The sequence below is a fragment of the Pundamilia nyererei genome, unplaced genomic scaffold, assembly GCF_000239375.1.
Source record: "Pundamilia nyererei isolate P.nyererei 1_Seehausen unplaced genomic scaffold, PunNye1.0 scaffold00637, whole genome shotgun sequence".
In the NCBI taxonomy this organism is placed as follows: domain Eukaryota; kingdom Metazoa; phylum Chordata; class Actinopteri; order Cichliformes; family Cichlidae; genus Pundamilia; species Pundamilia nyererei.
Genome location: NW_005188038.1, coordinates 51,787 through 71,893, shown reverse-complemented (window position 1 = coordinate 71,893; position 20,107 = coordinate 51,787). Strand labels below are relative to the sequence as shown.

The following is a 20,107-nucleotide window of genomic DNA, read 5'->3' as shown; positions in this document are numbered from 1 at the left end:
ACAATGAGTTGTTAGAATTTTTTCTGTAATTTTGCGTATTTTATTCCTGCAAAATTAAACTCAAAGCAGCTTCTTGTTTATCGTGTAAAAAAAACAGGCTAGGACCGCCACTGTGGATGGTTGTCTGTCTCTCTGTGTTAGCCCTGCAACAGACTGACGACCTGTCCAGGGTGAACCGTGCCTCTCGCAGAAGATAATATATGGATGAATGGAGATGGTTTGGCATCTCAAGTGGGCGGGTTTTTCACAGTGAGGCAAAAGACACTTTGCTTGTTATCACAAACAGTTGATTGCGGTTCTTGCTGCCAAGCGTGGCAAAACCAGTTATTAAGTTTTGGGGACTCAGTTACTTTTTCATATAAGATCAGGTTTTGATATTCTTTTCCCCATTAATAAATTAAATCCTTTAAAATCTGCATTTTGTATTTACTTGGATTATCTTTGTTTAATAGAACACTTGAGACATGAAATGTGACAAATATGCAATAAGAAAACAAAGCCCAAATAAACTAATTAAAAGAATTTATTGTGGTAATTAGACTGAAACACTGATGAAAATTATGTGAAATTTTAAAATTAAATCTGATAAGAGGAACAGCGCCTGAAATAATCTGAACTATCAGACCAATCACTGTCACGGACCAGTGTAAAGAAAGGCGTTCATATCAATTTTGTCCTGAGCCGCGACCCTTCTGTTTGAACTCCATCCATGCTGTGCTTGGCTACAGTTCTACACAAGAGCCCGCCTTCTCCTCCCTTCCTCAAAGCTCATTGGTCGCACATCCCCTTCTTCGCGTAAATCTGGAAAAACACACGTTTCGGACTTCTTTCTCATGTTGTTTTCGTGCGTCCTTCTTCACAGTTTCTTTTCCTGATGAGATTATAAACAGAGGAGAGTGCAGCTCTGCATGTCAGAAGTAGAAATTGATGGTGGAAGTTTATTCATGTTTACACGAAGCCGAAATCGGGCTGCACGAGCGGTTTAGCTCGGGAGTTAGGCCGGGGGAGAAAGCGGACTAAACTCCTTCTGGTGAGTTCACCCTGTGTGCTCGGGGATTTCCTCTTGTGCTCGGTGTAAGGAGAGCAGGATATCAGACATGAAGTTTATGTCTGTGCTGTAAAACAGGAGCTGGGCTACAGTTAGCCTCAAATTGCTAACTAAAGGGGAGAAAATTAGTTCGCAAAGCCACGTTAAGCACTGAATTGGAAACTAAAGCTGGGGCTATTGTAAAGTAAACCATACCAAGATACTCGGGAAGCTTAAAGCAGAGCAGTGCCTCAAGCTAAAACGGATAAAAACAGTGTAAACTGTGACACCGAAACACCGTCATTATTATTAATATTTATTGATGGATTGTTAATGTTTTACGTTTCTTATTGACGAAGATGTTAAATATTTGCAGGTTTTTGTGCCTGTTGTACTGACATTGTAAAGGAGCTGTCAATGATTATTTTTTGATTTTATAGGGAAAAAAAGAGTTTTGTAGTCATAAACATGCATTAATTAATCTTGCTGATGCATTCTCATAAACTTGAAATGCATATCAGTGGCTGGTGGTTTGTGGAAGCTGCCATGTTGAATACAATGGATGAATAGACATGGCCTTAAATCTGAATTATGCTTCAGCAGGAAGTCTGCTTGGTTTCGGTTGTTTACCTTTAACACTGGGTGTTAAACCTCACTGTGGGAGGATTCGTTATAGCATTCGTCCCAAAAGTCCTGTGATGTCATTTGTATAGGACACCAATGCAAAGCAATACAACACATTGTTATGTTGAGGACATTGAGGCGATGGTATACCTGCTGCTAAGCTGATGGTAAACCTCTGCACCTCATCATTGGACCACAGTGTTGGTTTGTGTGCAGCCATTTCCCTCGTTTCTGTGTTTCAAAAATGAGGAGTGTGATTCTTCCGGAGGCGTCACTCTTATGACTCATCCAATCAGTGGTATGGAGCCTGGTTACATCACATTTTTAGCTCAACTCAGCTCGCTTGGAACCGGGGTCAAGTAGCTACCAGTGACAAAGAGGCTTAAATGTAACAAGTGGTTGTTTAAGTTACTGCTGTCTTGGGCTTTTGGTGGTTGACTGCACACATAAGCACAATTAGTCCCATTCAATAAAGGCAAAGCATCTATGTTAGAGATTTCCACTTAAATGGTAATTTTATTGGGCTATTTGATAAACAGACACATACTTAAACTTGCGTAAACAAATCCCCACATAATTAATTACTAGTTAAAATATTTTTATTTGGGTTTTGGTGGGTTTTCTTTTGGCACTGACAAAATTAACTTTGGCCTGCACCAAAAAATATTTATATGCAAGAAAAGCTCAAAACATGCTGAACCTGACTGTCTTTCAGGTCTCTTGACGGGCGATCATGGAGTCGGTCAGCAGTCTGTCCATGCTGGGCCGCAAGCAGCTCACTGTCTGCCTGGTGGACTGTATGAAGACTCTGGGGGTCCCGAGGGCAGAGCCTGAAGGTGAGCAGCATTCAGAAACACAAGATCAGGATCGTTACTTCCTACATCTTACAGTGCTGGTCACAGGCTTGGATACCCTCATCATGTATACAAACAAGGGCAAAGGAAAGAGGGACTCAACAACAATTAGAGCTGGGAAAAGAAACAAGTCAAACACAGTAGTTTGTATATATAATATGCTTTTATTGCTATAGTCAAAAAAATGGCTAAAGTGAAAGTCAGTAACCAACAGAAATATGCTAAAACAACAATGAGATTGTTCAACAAAGCAAACTACTCCCTAGTAATGCCAAAAACAAACTGCACAGCTACTGGCCTCCACTCGGCTGGTAGCTCTAACGCAGCCTTTCTTGTGTCTGGGCTGACTGCTTTTATCACTAGTATGATTTTTATCATGCTGTCAAGCTCCACAAATCAGTACCAGCATGCCTGAGGACCTGCTCCGATGTTCTTAATTTCCTATAGTGATGTGATGTTCCACAGTTACAGGCAAACCAGGATTTTACTGTTTGGTCAGATTACTTCTTGGGCATAAAACTGTGACACTGCCCACAAAGACTAATGTAAACCAGCCTTTTCTTTCTTTTATGGCAACATAGTCATCTGCTAAAATCCGCATTCACATGAATTAAACTTTTTTTTGTCTAGATTTACATATACAATGACCACTCGGAGAGAGAGACTGAACTCACATGAGCCTGAAGCTTCATGCATAGCTGATGATTCTTTAGAGGTCTTCTCTGGTTACATATGTAACAAATGTTGCCCTGTTGTCAAACTGCTGTTTCTGAGAAATAGAGTCTGAAGAGACTTTGGGAAAATGTGAAGTAATGCATAGATTTTTATCTGTTTTATAAAGAGTTTTAAAACTTGGCCGCCATTCTGGAGTCTATTTTAAAACCCTTTCAACAGGCGATTGGCTGAATTTTAAAACAGTTTAAGGTTTTTGCTCACTGCTCATATCTGTATGTGAACAAATTATTTTAGCCTCCTTTTAAAGTAAAGTTCAAACAGTAAACCCTGAAGAGGTCAGCAAATAATCCATCAGTTTTCTGTGTCTTCCTCTTCTTAACGTCCTTTCAGCCCCGTCTGGTGACCTTCCAGTCCTCACTCTGAGGAAGCTGTCTGTCTCTTTGGTGGACTGCATGAAAACTCCAGTGCTGAACAGTGACGATAATCACAGCAGCTTGCAGCTCAACTTGAAAGAGGAGGACGAGCAGTTGGGGAGAGAGTACGAGGGCTCAAAGCTGGAGCTGCACCCAGTCTGGCAGGACAGTGGAGTCGGAGCAGAGATTCATTTGTATAAAGAAGAAGAAGAAAATAAAAACAACATCTTGGTGGAAAACAAACCTGAAGAGCTTGCTCGGACTGATGACAAAATGTTAGTGTTTCAGGAGAACGGCAGTGGCACCAAAGGGATGGCGTGGCTCATACAGTGTTCTGAACTATCAGAGTCCCTCGAAACAGCTGCACTGGGCGCCAGTTCAGAGGAGGACATGGATGCAATGTCACAGCAAAGTCAGGAAGAAGATGCTTTATCAGACAGAGCAGAGACGGCACAGCAGGACACTGAAGCAGAGGAAGCTGAAGATGCAGAAACCCCCGAGCCCGAGTCTGGAGGTGAATGTTTAATAACTAGTGCTTTAGTAATTTTTTAATTATTCGATTAAAACTTAAAATTTTCACCAGAAAGTTTTTTTTAAGGCTTTGCTGCCAATATTTTAGCTTTGCACTACTGCTCTGTTGCCTCTTGGTGGCACTGTGACTATTAGATACTGCTGAGTAGATGTTCAGGTCTTCATCAAACATGAGAAGTTTGGGCCGTACTGGACGACATATGTGTGAGTTACAAATTTCCCCATGGAGCAAGAGACACGCTCTTCAATAAAAACTCAAAAGTTTTCCAATTTATCATCAGTGAGGTCTTTGCATTAGACTGAGTAAATATGACGCTGATCAGATCAAACCTTTAACGTAAAACCTAGAAATTTCATTATTTCTAAATGATATTATTTCCACACTACCCTCCTAAATTGTTAGCTTTACAGCATGGCTACAAAAGGTTTGGTTTTTGTAGGGTTTTTTGTGCATCCTGTGATGTTACATGTGTGTACCAATCTCACATATGCATGTAAAAAAAAAAAAAACATCAGTTGGGTTTATTTGTAGTAAGCCCAACTGTTCACATTCAACTGATGTGAAAGTAAATCTTCACCAGTTGCAATTCTCCTGATGAATTTCAGAGCATGTTTAGCTTCTAGAAAAAGGCCTTATTATTAGGGGTGGGCGATATATCGAATATACTTCAGGTATCGCAAGTTTTTCCATGTATGGTGGTTAAAGTGGCTTTATCGTGACCATCGAGTATAAATTGCTATGGCAATATTAAGCCATTGACACATTTTTGGTTTTTTTGGGGGGGAGGGGTATTTGAACATTAGATTTTTCTCATATTGCCCAGCCGTACTTGTTGTTGTTATTGTTATTAGTATCATTATGATTAGTTGTAGTAGTACGAGTAGTATTGGTATTAGCTTGAGTATTATAAACTTAGTGCAAGACCCTGTTGCATCTGCTAGGAGTTCTCAGGTCCAACAATAGCTCGAGCTGATTCAATTTTGGTGAAAATCATGTCAAGGTCACAGCAAATGTAAAAATCAGTAAAAGCTTTACATTACCCACAATTTTTTCTGGATTGTCCACAAACTTAGCGCCCCCAACATCAAAGTTGACCTTTGATGTTGGGGGCTTTAAAGAAACCATATTAAGTATATATATGTATTATAAAAGGGCATGGAGAGCACTGTACAAAGCACTTTTTCAACACAATGCCTTACGATGTCACAAAGATGGCATAAAGGTTCGCAAATTGCAAACAGCATGAAAATACCTTCAAATTTCAAGTTTTTACAGCTTATTAGAACCCAAAGATTTCATCTTATGGGTAAACATGCTATTTTAGTATGTAATGCTTCAAGGCCATAGGTCAAAAGGTCAGACATTAGTCTTGTTATAAAAGCAGATTGATTGTAATTAAAACATCAATTTTTTTACGTCCTTCAAGCTTCTCTTCTAAACATTATTTTCAACACGCTAATGGAATAATTTTGAGCATTGTGACTTGTAATCATCACTTCCTTGTTTCCTCTTCCTTGCAGCTCCTTCTTGCGTGTCTTCAACCAATGAAAACCAAACAGAGAACCAACAGGATGCTGCGTCTGAACCCCGACACCACCGCTGTGAGCACTGTGGGAAGTCCTTTGCAAGGAAGAGCAACGTCCTCCGACACCAGCGGCACAACTGCAGCAGAACAAAACCCCCAGAAGATTCAGACCAGCTGGAGCAGGAGACGTTCTCATGCAGCAGGTGCATTCTAACATTTGACACTAAACGCGGGCTAAAGCTGCATGAGCTCTGTCACAAAGAGAACAGTGAAAGTCACGAGGGCAAAGACAGTAATGAGGTTCAACGAGAGAGGCCTCACACCTGCACACAATGCAATAAGAGCTTCTACGTGCTGTACACACTGCGGCAGCATCTCCTCATGCACACTGGGGAGAAATCTTACCACTGTGAGGTCTGTGGGAAGCAGTTTGGCAGGGAAGGAACTCTGAAGGAGCACATGCTGATCCACACAGGGGAGAAACCTTATAAATGCGACCAGTGCGGCAAGACCTGTGCCAGGCGCGGGGACCTCAGAATACACATGTTGAGCCACTCTGAGGAGAGACCTCACAACTGCAGCCACTGTGGCAAAAGCTTCAAACAGCTTTTCAAACTGAGGAAGCACGAGCGAATCCACACAGGGGAGAAACCCTACCAATGTCAGCTTTGCGCAAAGAAGTTTAGACTGCAGGAATCGCTGGCATCACACATCCACACCCACACTGGAGAGCAGCCCTTCAAGTGCAGACTCTGCCCCAAGGCCTTCAGTATCAGGAGCAACTTGAAGAAGCACCAAATGATACACACCGGGGAGAAGCGCTTTCACTGCTCACGCTGCGACAAAAGTTTCCGGCTGCAGCAGCACCTGATATTCCATGAGCGGGGCCACACAGGGGAGAAACCATACAAGTGTGAAAAATGTGGGAAAGGTTATTGTCACCCGTCCACGTTGAAAACACACCTGTCCGCTCATGAGGAGAAACCACCACGGTGCTCCCTGTGCGGGCAGGAATTTAGAGATCAGGAGGAGTTAGCCAATCACGGGTGCGCTGAGTCAGCAGAAAAACCATATCGCTGCTCTCAGTGTGGAAAGTGCTTTTCCCAGATCATGAATATGAAGAAACACCAGATGATCCACTCAGGGGAAAAACCCTTCGCGTGCAAGGAGTGTGGGAAGCAGTTCAACCACAGTGGGAATCTCACAAAGCACATGCGCACCCACACCGATGAAAGGCCGTTTGAGTGTGAACTCTGCAATAAGCGCTTCAGGCTCCAGCAGCACCTCACAAATCACAGATTAACTCACAACAAGAAAAAGTAGAGACTGAATCTGATGTTTTAGTGGAAGCAGCCGCAGATTAGGAGGACAAACAGGGATGACTGCTGAGATGAGATTACGTTGACTCAGCTTCACCCCATTTTAAGCTTTAACTGTAGCTGTTTTAGTTGTTCTTCATGTAAAATGAGACAGAAGAATGTTAGAGAGAAACTCGCTGCCTTGGTCTTTAAATGATAAAATGCTTTTAGAATTATAGTTTGGGACAGTTTTGTATTCTTTTATTTTATTTTTTTTACAGATTAATTAATATATTAAATTGGGGATTTGTCCCAAAATGAAAATGATGAAAAAAATGAAATGCCAAAAAAAGAAACTATTTCGGGAATAAAAGTCAATATTAAAACCAAAGAACTAAGAAACTATCTTTTGTCTGGATGTCATAGTTTTCATTGGTAAACTACAGATTGGATATTGATCATCAAGTAGTGAGTTACAATCATACTTTCACCACACTAGACTCTCAGTACGTCTACCTCACTGTAGTTGTCAGAGTAATTAATAATCTAGATAATAGAGAAAATTAAAAAGAAAAAACTGCTGTTGGTCAAAATGGGCATCAACTTTTTGCCCTGTTTTAAGTCATGTATCTCTAATTAAGGAAACGCATTGCGCTCATTGACACAGACTGACTCCGATTGATTGGCAGAGGTTTCCAAATAACTGCAGATTGCAATCTGTCTGAGAGTTGCCACAACTACTTGTAGATGGTTGGCCTTGCGATGTAATTCAAAGCAACTATTGGTCACCTATCTTTATAAATTTATTCTTCTCCTAGTTGCAGAGACAATGCTTTCCTACCTTTACTCCAGTGTGATATCTGCTGTAACCCAAACTGTGCTGCCACTGGATTTCTTGCAATGTGCATGTTTTTAAAGTGATATAAACTTCACATTTTAACGTCTGATTTAGACTTTGTAAATCTTTGTACAGCCTACGTGTCAACCTACGCAAGTGGCCAACACTGTTACCAGCATTCAAACTTGTGCTGGGTGTTTTATCTGTTTACCTTCAGATTGTGAGCCTTTATGTAATTTCAATTTTTTAATGAAGTACCAGTGATAATGGAACTAAATAAAATTCAGGGACTTTTTTTTTTACCCTCTTGAATTCTCGCTCTTCGCTGTGGTCAACATATTTGTGCCTCAATGGGTTCGACTTATTAACCCATTCCCGCTCATCTATTTGGATATTTTTGGCAGTCTCTCTTCAGGGATTCACACCCTCCCCACATACTACTCTGCAAGTCAGAGCAGACCATTATACATGAGTTTACAATCCAGAAATCTTGTAAAAGTGTAAACCTTTAATCTGCACTGCAAATGTTGTGAATTTTTAAGCCAAAGTGGTAACTCATAACGCGTCAACATGTATTTGGTCATTTCTTGCTATGTCTTGAACTTGGTCCTGAATTGTTTTTGTGTGTAAGACATGACTGAGCTGTTCAGTGTGAAGCTTTAGGTTTTTAATGTTTTTAATGTCTGGTACAAAAACAACAACACCTATGACCTCAGTAATAGCTTAGCACTTATCTTAGTACAAGGACATGCAGATGGTTGTTAAACTCCTGACATTCAAATACACTGCATTTTGACCATCTTCTAGGTTGGTGTGTAATTATTAATTTTAGTATCAATGAACTTCCATGTTAGGTTAATTGGTGATTCTGGCTGTAGTTGTAAAAGTTCATGAAGGAAGCAAAGAAGATAAAATAGCTAATATAACTGTGAGGAGTTGGTTCTTTTCTTCTTGAGGTGGTTTCAGAGACGAGTGGTTCCTCAGGCTATAGTGTAAATATAGTGTAAATAATACACCACTAGCTCCCCCAAGTGTCCCATTTCATCACACTGAAAGCAACATATGAGAGAAAGATGAAAATATGACTTTAGAAACATGAGTATTTCTTTTCATAATAAATGAATCGCTGAACATGGCTGAGAAAAACATCAAAGTTAAGGTAAGTGCTTACTCTATACCGTTAACTATCGCTACATTTAATCACATTTTTAATCTGAGAGTAGTTTGTGTTGGTCTTTGTTCAATGTTCTGATGGGACGAGTTCTAGTCACACAAACTCTTCACCCAGTGCCCATGATAGCAGTGAAATTAGCAGTTGCAGTAATGAAGGCAAATTTATCTGCAGCTCCTTTAAAGGAAAGGCGCTCCAGCAGGATCCAGAAGTGTTTGCTATATTTGACTAAGACTAAGCCAGAAACAAATTTCTACTGCTTTACAGCAGAGAATACATTCATCGACTTTGACGCTGAGCTAGATTATGCAGTTCTGGAGCTCAACCCTGAAACATCTTGATGCATGCTCAATCATCCCCTGAAAGCTCAAAGGCAAAACAAGAGCAAAGAACAAGGTACCACTGGGGCTCCACTGCCTCCCAATGGTAAAGCCTGCATCATTGGACACCCAGGAGGGGAAGTGAAACAAATGGATCCTACATGTATCATTGAGACAGAGAAGAGAGGGCAGGCTGCTGATGATTATTTGAGTCATTAAATTAAGTCATTAAATCCAATAATCATCCACTTGATCTGTAATTATGCCACAAAGCAAAGCATTGGAAACATATTAGAGGGTGGAAATAAATCAGGAAAAGTAGCGACCTAACACACTTCGATGTATCACGCTGGCTCTGGCTCTCCAGTGTTTGATGTTTTTGCAGGATTTACCTATGGTTTTACAAAAGAAGTCGATGGTATTTAACTGATAGTAAATGAGAAGTGAAGCAACACAGTGTGTAAAACAGTTTCTTGTCTGTGTGGTAAAAAGTTGAGATGAAGATGATAATGTACTTCTGCACTTAGTGAAGAACTTACATTCTGCTAATAGGGTTCTTTATATGGTTAAAATCTGTATCTTTGTCTGCACTGATTTAAAGAGTTTTATGTGTCTTTGTGAGACATTCAATCCTAAATTGTTTCCTATCACTAATTTGTCAATCCACTTTTACTTTTCCTGAAAATAAAAGCATGCATATTGTTTGTTTCTTTGTTTAAGTGTAAGCTTTAATCTTCTACAGACCCAGATCAGAAAGATTGGCTGAGACTTATTGCTGCTGCTGATATCAATGCACTTCATATGTTACTATTAATCAGTCGTGCCATTTTGTTTGGTCTGTGCTGCTCTTTAAGCAGCCTTAAACTCATGAGTGATTCTTTGTTTGTTCCAGTAGATGGCGGTGTTGCTTCATTATTCTCCTCACTGGTAGACAAGAAAGAAAAGATATTTCCTGTAGTAATTTAGTCTGTCTGTACATTGATCAGAATCAGAATACTTCATTAATCCCCAGGGAAATTATGTGGGTTATAGTTGCTCCAGTACAGTAACATTAACAAAAGCAGACTATTTAACAATACAATATGTTAAGATTTAAGGAATAGCACAACATATACAAATCACCAAATAATAAATATCCCGGGTTGACAGATGTAGTTATAAATAAATATTAAGAATATTGACAGCAACATTACAGAGCAGAAAAGAGCGTGTGTAAAACGTGCGTAGCTATTGCAGTGTTTACAGTGTGTTTGATGGAGGAGTTGTACAGGGAGATGGCCACAGGCAGGAATGATTTCCTGTGTGATTCAGTGGTGCTTTTTGGTAATCTCAGTCTCCCACTGAACGTGCTCCTGTGACAAGCCAGCATGTCATGAGTGGGTGGGAGGTATTACCCAACATTGTCTTTATCTTGGACAACATCTGCCTCTCCGACACCACCTTAAGGGAATCCAGCTCCATCCCCACAACATTACTGCATCACTTTGTTTTTGATTTGATAAATAACCATGTTCCTGGTGTGTATTTAACAGTGTGTGATTCTCCTCATATTTACATATTTACATATTTATGTACATCTGTTCACAGAAACGGTTATAGCAAAAGACTAATGAGAATTTTAGAAGGACAATTTTAATGGGAAGATAATTGTGATTCGGTTTATGTCCTTTCCTGTTAAGAGAAATAATATCGAAAGCGTTCACGTGTTTATAAAACTGTAAGTAGTTGGCTTAGTGTATCTCCCAAAATACTGTATTGGAACTATGAAACTGCAGTTTCTCATTTTTACTATTACTTTTGTACTGGATCAATAAGTTAGTGTCCTGCTTAACAATCAGTCAAATAAAGCCTTTGAAATAAATGATAAATTTTGCTGTGCACACCCCACAGCAGCCTAGCTGGTAGTTGCTAGCTCTCATCCCCTAGTTCTAGTCATTTAACTGGTTCTGTCCACTCTGTTGGTGTGTTTTTTAATATCGTGGCCTGCTGTGTGGTACTTTTTATGCGCTCCTTTATTCATTAACTTCTACAACAATATTTTACCTTCTGGCCTGTATTTCTCTTTTATATTTGGTGTTAACATACACCTTAACTTGAGAAGCTAAATCATTATTGTTATTTAAAAATGTTATACATTTTATCATTGCATTTTTTTTAACCTGTGTGTCGTTAACTTTTTTATTCTCTGGTATTTTTTTGTGAAGCACTTTGTGATCTTTGTATTGAAAGGTGGTAAATAAATGACATTTTTCTGACGCATGTAATATTAATATGGAGAGATTCATTTATATTTTAACAAAACCCGCTGTAATGCTGTAAAATGGGAGTAAATAGAAACTCTATTCCATCATTTTAAAATCCTCGAATGTTTTTGTTGCCCTTTTCTGATTGAGTTCAGTTGAGTCAATGTTAGTGTTGTTGGTGTTTGTCACTATTTGGTTGGTGTAAAATGTACAGGAACTGACAGGAAATCCTGCTGCAACTGAACTGAGTAGGCAGCATGTTTGACTGTGTGTGTGTGTGTGTTTGAATGCATTATTTTTGAGTAAAGATACACACAGTACAACAAACACATCGATTAGAAGCTGTTGCTCAACTCTGATCTGACCTGACCAGTGTTTGCTGATGACTCACCGGTTTGTGAAACTGAACCTGGAGGCTTCAAATGATCAGAGAGCAGCGTTAGAAAATCATTCAGCAACAACTCTTCACACAGAAACAGCAACGATGGAGCGACTCTGTTTCCTTTTGTGTCTGATATGTGTGTCCTCAACACTGGTGAGTTTCTCTGATGTTTTTAAATAATTTTACAAAGATGTGGTGCTGAAATTTTTTTCTTTGTCATTTTACTGTATACTATGTGTTGTTTAATAAATAACAAGAATAATTATGTATTTACTGATCACTCATATGTTTATTATTTACTGATATCAATACATGAACATAGAATTTGGCTGTTCTATTTATAAAGATGTCGAGCGCACTGTCTTATTCATTATTTACTCTTTTATTTTACTACCTAAGTTTATTAGATGTATTTCTGGTAATTATTATTATTATTATTATTGATTTATGGTAAATGGTAAACGGCCTGCATTTGTATAGCGCTTTTCTAGTCCCTAAGGACCCCAAAGCACTTCACACACACATTCACACACTGGCGATGGCAAGCTATATTGTAGCCACAGCTGCCCTGGGGCGCACTGACAGAGGCTATATGAATATAGTAACAAAAGATTTAGCAGTTGTGGACGTTGGCTTGAGCAGAATGCTGAATACTGATCAATCAAAGAAACAGTCACTATCTTTAGCTGTTTTAAGAATTCAAATAAAGGATGTGTAACTTAGCAGACCTAACAAAACAGAGCTTCATTTATACTTACAATTTTTATATATATTATTTAAAGCCAGTTATTTAAATACTGCAGACTGATTAACTACCACTGACCTAAAATTTTCGTATGTAATATTTAACCTGCTAAGACCCGAACTTTTCCACGGCATGCATTTTTAATTTCTCTTTGATATTTGAGCATATTGGGGCCAGATGAATGTAAAAACAAAGGATTACCTGATTTTTTTTTTCTCTAAAAAAATGAGAGCCACATATGAGGATATTCATTTAATATTTCGACAGAACAGTAGCAGTATAATGTCCTCGTAAGTGAATATCAGGCCCATGTAGAGCAAAATCGAGTATTTTGGTCTAAATAACCCAAAATGTGATGTCCACATATGTGGACGTCAGGTAAATGGACTGATTCTTATATGGCGCTTTTCTACGCTGTATACAACATGCCTCATTCACCCATTCATACAAGCACTTCTAAACTCAAGTGCAACTAATAAGCATTCACACACATTCACACTCCGATGAACGCATCGGAGGGCAACTTGGGATTAGTATCTTGCCCAAGGATATTTGGCATGCAGACTGGGGCAGCCAGGAATCAAACCACCAACCTTCCAATCAGTAGTTGATCTGCTCTACCACCTGAGCCACAACCACCCCAGGGTCCTAGGAGGATGATAAGAAAAATAATTATGTACTAATAACAGTATAAAATTGAGTACATTTCAAAATAAATTTGCAATAAATAAATTTGAAAAGTATTTCTGCTTATATAATTATTGTAATTGTGGATTTTACTTTATAAATATTATTAATAAAATCTTTATTTGTGGGTAAGAAGCAAACAATTTAAGTATTTTTAGTCAGTAATATTATTCCAAAGAAACACCTCCTAATTTGAGCAGTTCAATTGAAATTGGTTATACGTGTTATAATGTACATGTCTGATGTGCAGCATCTGTTTTTAAGATTTTTAGTTAGTTTTATCAAAGAAGTTCAGAATGTATCACCAAGCCTTTAACCAGGGTTTTGTTTAAGTAGGGTTTCGTTGTAAAAGTCCTTGTTGTAGACCAAGTGGACTAAAATAGCTGCTCTGTCACAAAGACTCTTTGCTTGCAACTATATGTGCATAGTCACCCCTCAAAAATCCATTGTACACCAAGAACAACCAGAGGCAATAGCTATGTTTTCTGCCCTAACTAAAACAATGTTGACTTTCTTGTCTTTGTCTAGGCCCAGGTTGATCCCAGGGGAGCTCGTCCAGTGGAGCAGGGCACCAGAAGTGAAAAATGTGCCACTGAGAAGGAATGGCCTTTCTGCACAGACGTTGAATGGGTATGCAGATTCTCTGTTGTCTCTCAGAGCTCAAGCTAGGCAAAGTTCTTATTGACCTCAATGAATGTGTGCAATTTTAAGATTCAATGTTTACAAGAAAGCTGGACTGGTGAAATTCCAGTTTCTGTCAGTGCAAAAGTCTAACTATGTACTTAATCGATAAGATTTCACAATTATGTCTTAGTGTTTATATATGGTAAAGAGATGCTGCTATAATAAGGGAAGGAAATCTGTCAGCACGAGCCGATTGCAATAATTAATGCTTAAAATGACAGAAATCTATAATAAATGGTATATTGTGAATGACCATGAGTGAGGTCTTTATGGGTAGGAAAAATTGTTAAACTTGTGAAAATACACTGCAGAATGTGCATTGCCCGTACATGCAGAATGTATGGGCCAGACTGGAGCTTTTGTGCCTCTGGTTGTACTGCCAATTATTAGAATAACCTGTTGTTCTATATTTAAATGACTCTGATTTTCATGTGACACAGAAATAAGGAATAATTATGTCTTCTCTTTGGTCATCCATTAGGGCCCTAAATGTCCATCAGGCTGCAGGATCCAGGGTCTGATGGAGAAATACGATCACAATATGCTGAAGAAGATCGAGAAAATCCGCAGCCTGCTGGATCAAAACAAGGCCAAACATCGCTCCGCTGATACAGTGTCGAAACAGACCTACACCTACTTGAAAGAAAAGCTAACCACTGACGCTGGTTAGTGTGGCTTTGTGCACTTCTTCTGTTTCCCAGTCAAGAGTTTAATGGTTACAGGAACCCAGTCTAGGTGGTTATAGGACACCTGGAAGTTGTTTCACAGTTAAATAAATATCTGCATAAACTGATCAAAAGTGCAACCCTAACAAGCAGCTTTAAAGGTGTACACAGTCATATTTAAAAGATATTTAGCAGAAAGAAATGGGACATGAGAGTGCGCACCGGTTTGTGGAAGCCATCATGTGGTTTTATTCCCAATATTATCTCAATTATTTATATCCAGCAGAACCCTCCCATCTCCGGACAGCTGACAAAATGCATTTAAACAAAAGTAAGAATCAATCCATCCATTTATTAAACTAAACGTTTCCTGTTTTCTTCTACTAGGTGGCGACAACAACTACCTTGAATTGGCTCAGACTCTTCGTCAGAGGATCACAGACATGAAAATTAAAATCGACAAACAGATGACTGTACTGGCAGCCCTGAGGGATCAGGTCAAAGACCAGGTCACAGAGATGCAGAGACTGGAGGTATACCAAGCCAGCACAGTCAAAAATACATGTTTGCATAAAAAACATGACAAGAACATCCTTAAAAGTATTTACAAATGCACTAGAGAAGAAAGAATTTAAAGTACTGAGGATAGTTGACTATGCAAAAATATTGAAATGCCTGTAACCAACAGTAGTGAAGCCACAGGTTTCAGAAGTCTAGAAGAAAGAAAATAAGAACATTTTAAAAAGCACTTAGCCAGCGCCAAATCACAACAACAGTCACCTCTAGTTGCTTTATGCTGTAAGGTAAAGACCTTAGAATAATACAGAGAAAACTCCAACAATCCATTGAACCCTTAAAGCAAGCCATTGGCGACAGTAGGAAGGAAGAACTCCCTTTTAACAGGAAGAAACAGCAGAACCAAGTTCAGGGAGAGACATCCATCTGCTGTGACCAGTTGGGGGTGAGGGAAAGAAGGCAGGACACAATAAATCAACATAAATCAGTATAATAAATATCTACACATGGATATATTCAGATTTGTACTGCGAATGTAGCTCAACTTCTGACAAAACTCTGAATATTAATTAATCAAAAGGTCCGATTAACTAAAGTAAAATCTTTTTATGGCACCTGTGTAACAGTGAGAAGCAGTAAAATATTGTTTTTTATTGTAAAGATATGTTACAATGGCAGAGTGAATTTGTTCACATATATTTAAAACTACCACTTTTTTTACAAGTTACTTTTACAATTTTTTTTTACTCTTGGGTTTCACATTTTTAAAAAAAGCTTGATCTCCTCTTTCAGGTGGATATTGATATTAAGCTTCGTTCCTGCAAAGGATCCTGTGGAGGCTACTCTGAGTACCAAGTGGACACGGAAAGCTATGTCACCTTGAATAAACAGGTGAGAATTCAAGCGACCACATCTATCCACCCAGTTAAGGGTGAATAAATTAAAAACAAGCTCATTAAATTGCCAATCAGCAGAGTGAGTCAATAAATAACTAATTGTGGGGTTTGCATACAGTGAAACACCAGCTATCTCGAGTAATCTGCTGTTTTAAATACATTTTAAGTCCAAGTAATTTCACCTCTCACAATTTCTTAGGTTTTTGCATATCTGTCCCATTTTATTGACCACTAGAGATAACCTTGGAAAAAACTTCTTTTTCCTATTTTTAAATGGAAAAAGAAGTATTTTTAAAAGCTACCCAAACCTACATGGCTCTATGCAGAACTGTAATTGCCCCCAAAACTTAATAACTTGTGCCACCCTTGACATGAAGAACTTAAATAATTTGCTATAACTGTCAATGAGTCTTCACAGTTTTCACCCATTTGCAGTTTGCCATTACTTTTGTCACCAAAATAAAGTTATTACTTTACATCTGTTAAAAGTGGTTTAAAGTTTAAAGGGTTGCGGGTCGGACTCAAACTCGGGTTGGCCACTCTAATCATACAGGATTTGGTCACCTGCTCATCCCACCAAGCCAAAACATGAGAATAAATAGTGAGAAATACACTATTTTAAGATAACATTGGAAATAAAATAACCAAAAAGAAAGTTTTTATTGGCTGTTTTTTGAAAGGTAATAAATTCAAAGATACAGAAAAAGTTATATTTGTTAAAAAGTCAAAATATTTAGTTGTGAACATTTTTATATTCAATTTTTTCAGAATTAATGAAAAGATATTTTTGTGTAAGATTTGTGTTTGTCATTCTTCTGACAATTGAATTTTTCCCAACATTAGGTTGTGAACTTCTCTTTCTGTCTGTCTTTCCAGGTCCAGCAGTTAGACTCCCAGGCACCCCAGAATGTCGAGACTGTGGGGACGCTGTACGTGATGAAGAGCAGGCCGCTAAGGGATATGGTTGTGGATAGCAACTTCAAATCCGGGGCCGTTGAAGGAGCAGCAGGACAGCAGACTGCAGACAAGTTCCCTGATGTAAGAGAGCCGTCACATTTAGATTTCATCTCTTAACAAGCATTACGTTGCTGGTAACTTTTCAGGTTTAGAGGTATATTCAAAAATAACTATTATTATGGCGTTTTCATGTACTTCAAATGGAAATCTTACAATAGGAGAGAGATAAGGCCAAAATTGCCTTTAGTTGACATTCTCCTGAAAGCTAAGCGTCTCATTTCTAAAACTATGCATCTTTACCATGTGGCTAAAATGTTAATCTTAACTCTAAGCGGTAATGCAGTGATTGATAAAAATCTTAAGTAAATGCTTCCCATTGTTTACATCTTGCACCAGTGAGCTAGTGTTTGATTGTTTTATGCTACTTTGGAGCACTTTTTGTCCCCTTGGATTGCCCACTAGTGGAGTTCTAAGACCCAGAGGAAGCAGACATATCAAATTTTGATATCAACTGACATTTGTTATTGACAGTTTAGTCTTTTTAAAACATTTGACAGCATTTAGTTCAATTCAATTTAATTTTAAATACCCTAAAATTTGATTCCTTTTGGTTTGTGGTTCTTATTTGGTTAACTGTACTGTATGTTTGGAAACTTTAGGCTTTTATGTTACACAAACATTTATTGGGAATTGTTATGGCACCATGAAAAAAATGTCAGGGACTTCTCAAGCAAGAAGCAGCTATTGAGTTACTGACCTTCCGGAAGTTGGAAACCATTCTCCCTCTTGAGCAGGATCTATCATTTCATCAAATTCTGTTAATATTGCTCTATATTTGTATAAAAAAGTACTTTCACTGAACCAATATTCCTTAAGAGTTTTTTTCTCTTTTCTTTTTCTAGGTGAGGACTGTCCATTTGGTCCTGGAAGAGGAAGGCTCTAGCTCATCCCCAGCAACTGTTTCCAAGGTCCCAGGTACTTCCTTCTCTTCGTCTACATCCTCATCCTCCTCATCTTCATCGTCCACCTCTTCCACATCATCTAGATCAATCACTGAGATTAGTGGTCGTGGCGACGCGGACACGTTTGGTTTGGGTGGAGGGTCGCATAGCCTCGGCCAACCCAGTACAAGTCATGTGTCCACCAAAACCATCACCTGCACCAAGAGAACCCGAACAACTGTGGTTCATACAAGCGATGGGCCAGTGGAAAGGACAGAGGAGGTGATAGAAGGAGGACCCGGATGCCAGGTGACAGGAGACTTCACCAAGGGTGGGATAAGCTCCTTGTTCCCCTCTCTCAGCCATACATCTTCATCCTCTTCTACTGGCTCCACCAAGACCGTACATCTCAGCAGCACTAAGGGCAGCGTCTCTGGAAATACCAAAACTGGGTTTAGCGATCCATTCGACTCTGATGTCGGGCTCGACCTTGGCGCGTTTCTGACTGACAATACAGAAGATGATGTTCCTGATTTTCACGCCAGGAGTGTGAAGGTCGCATCACGAATCGAACGCCAGGCGGATTATGTAGGAAAAGGTACTGAAACTGACCTGGAGTAAAATATACAAAGCCAAGAAGAAAATGATTAGCTAGATAGCATGCATTAGCATCAGATAGCTTGCTAGCTAGCCCTATTTACCAAAATGATAAGTGAATACAGCATTTTTTGTTGTTTGTTTCTGGAGTTTAAATATTTTAAGATTTCCCATATAATACATTTGATAAAAACATATTTCTCATTGATAGTTTACCAATCAACAAATTCCTGATTAGCGATTAACCAAACTCTCCAAAAATCCTGCAAATATCACCACCCACATCCGTCCTGCTAGCCACAGACTTATTTGCTACAAAAGAGTGTTTAACATAGAGATCAGGAGACGAAGAATCGACTGCCAGCAAGTTTAGCTTTTGTCGATGAAGTGTCCATTTTAGCCAGTCCACGCTAACTCGCGGTTTGCGGTATGCCCCTCTCTGTTTACAGATTGCGTTGAAATCTACCAGAACCATCTGAATGGGGAAACAAATGGCCTGTTTAAGATCAAACCTGGCGGCACCGACTCTGAGGCAGTAGTGGATGTTTACTGCCAGCAGGAGGGTATTATGGGAGGGTGGTTGTTAGTCCAGCAGCGAGAGAGTGGTGCACTCAGCTTCAACCGCAGCTGGGTTGAATACCGCAATGGGTTTGGATCAGTGGACACTCAGGGCAAAGGCGAGTTTTGGTTAGGCAACCATAACCTCCACTTGCTAAGCAATGAAAGTGAGACTATGCTGAAAGTTGAACTAGAGGACTGGGAAGGTGCTGTAGCCAGTGCAGAGTACACTATACGGGTAGGATCAGAGGCGGAGGGGTACCCGCTGCATGTCTCCACATACAGCGGGGATGCTGGGGATGCTCTATTAATGCCAAAAGCATCTGATTTATCCCACAACGGAATGAAATTCAGCACCTTCGACAAAGATAACGATAGATCGGAGCATAATTGTGCAGAGATTTATGGGGGTGGGTGGTGGTACAACAACTGCCAGTCAGCTAATTTAAACGGTATTTATTATAAAGGCACATATGACCCCAAAACAAACATCCCACATGGAACCGAGAATGGAGTTGTGTGGGTGACATACAAACCAGCAAATTACAGCCTGAAAACTGTTCGGATGTTTATCCGACCAACTGCTTTTTAACTTGAAAAAACAGGTGAATAGATAACAACCAGAGGACAAAAACCAAAGGTAGAATCAATCTATCTGTGCAATAAGTACTTTCTGTTTGTGAGCATGCTGTGTAAACAGTATTGATTCTTTTGTTAGCACTACCAGTCCAATGTTCTTGCAGTGACCCAATGTTTTTCGTGTTTCTCAACCACTGAACTCTGCTCAATCAATAAAGACTCAGTGTTCACTTTACTCACTGTGGTTTGTGTTCTCATTTCCCGCTAAATAAATAACTTGAATTTAATCTTATTGACTTGAATTGAAACTTAAAGATAGAAAATATGTACAAAATCTATCAAAATATTAAACCACATGGTTGCAGAGTAATAAACCACAT

At 39.2% G+C, this 20,107-nt stretch overlaps 2 protein-coding genes across 2 annotated transcripts; both read left to right on the top strand.

Moving 5' to 3' along the window:
* The first annotated feature begins 772 nt into the window (after nt 1-772).
* On the top strand, nt 773-8,065 carry LOC102214406 (zinc finger protein 883-like). Its single transcript, XM_005754748.1, has 4 exons — nt 773-1,030; nt 2,367-2,487; nt 3,571-4,107; nt 5,646-8,065. The coding sequence occupies exons 2-4, from the start codon at nt 2,385-2,387 to the stop codon at nt 6,971-6,973; spliced, it is 1,968 nt and encodes a 655-aa protein (XP_005754805.1). The 5' UTR covers nt 773-1,030; nt 2,367-2,384; the 3' UTR covers nt 6,974-8,065.
* Nucleotides 8,066-11,998: 3,933 nt separating this feature from the next.
* On the top strand, nt 11,999-19,767 carry fga (fibrinogen alpha chain). The gene is made up of 8 exons (XM_005754750.1): nt 11,999-12,055; nt 13,863-13,964; nt 14,500-14,683; nt 15,071-15,216; nt 15,992-16,090; nt 16,972-17,133; nt 17,955-18,591; nt 19,040-19,767. The coding sequence occupies exons 1-8, from the start codon at nt 12,005-12,007 to the stop codon at nt 19,738-19,740; spliced, it is 2,082 nt and encodes a 693-aa protein (XP_005754807.1). The 5' UTR covers nt 11,999-12,004; the 3' UTR covers nt 19,741-19,767.
* Nucleotides 19,768-20,107: the final 340 nt, after the last annotated feature.

Coding starts and splice junctions, on each gene's coding strand:
- fga (XM_005754750.1), top strand. CDS start 12,005: ATGGAGCGACTCTGTTTCCTTTTGTGTCTGATATGTGTGTCCTCAACA. Junction 13,965..14,499: donor TCTGCACAGACGTTGAATGG/GTATGCAGATTC, acceptor GTCATCCATTAG/GGCCCTAAATGTCCATCAGG. Junction 18,592..19,039: donor GGCGGATTATGTAGGAAAAG/GTACTGAAACTG, acceptor CTCTGTTTACAG/ATTGCGTTGAAATCTACCAG.
- LOC102214406 (XM_005754748.1), top strand. CDS start 2,385: ATGGAGTCGGTCAGCAGTCTGTCCATGCTGGGCCGCAAGCAGCTCACT. Junction 2,488..3,570: donor CCCGAGGGCAGAGCCTGAAG/GTGAGCAGCATT, acceptor ACGTCCTTTCAG/CCCCGTCTGGTGACCTTCCA. Junction 4,108..5,645: donor CCCCGAGCCCGAGTCTGGAG/GTGAATGTTTAA, acceptor TCTTCCTTGCAG/CTCCTTCTTGCGTGTCTTCA.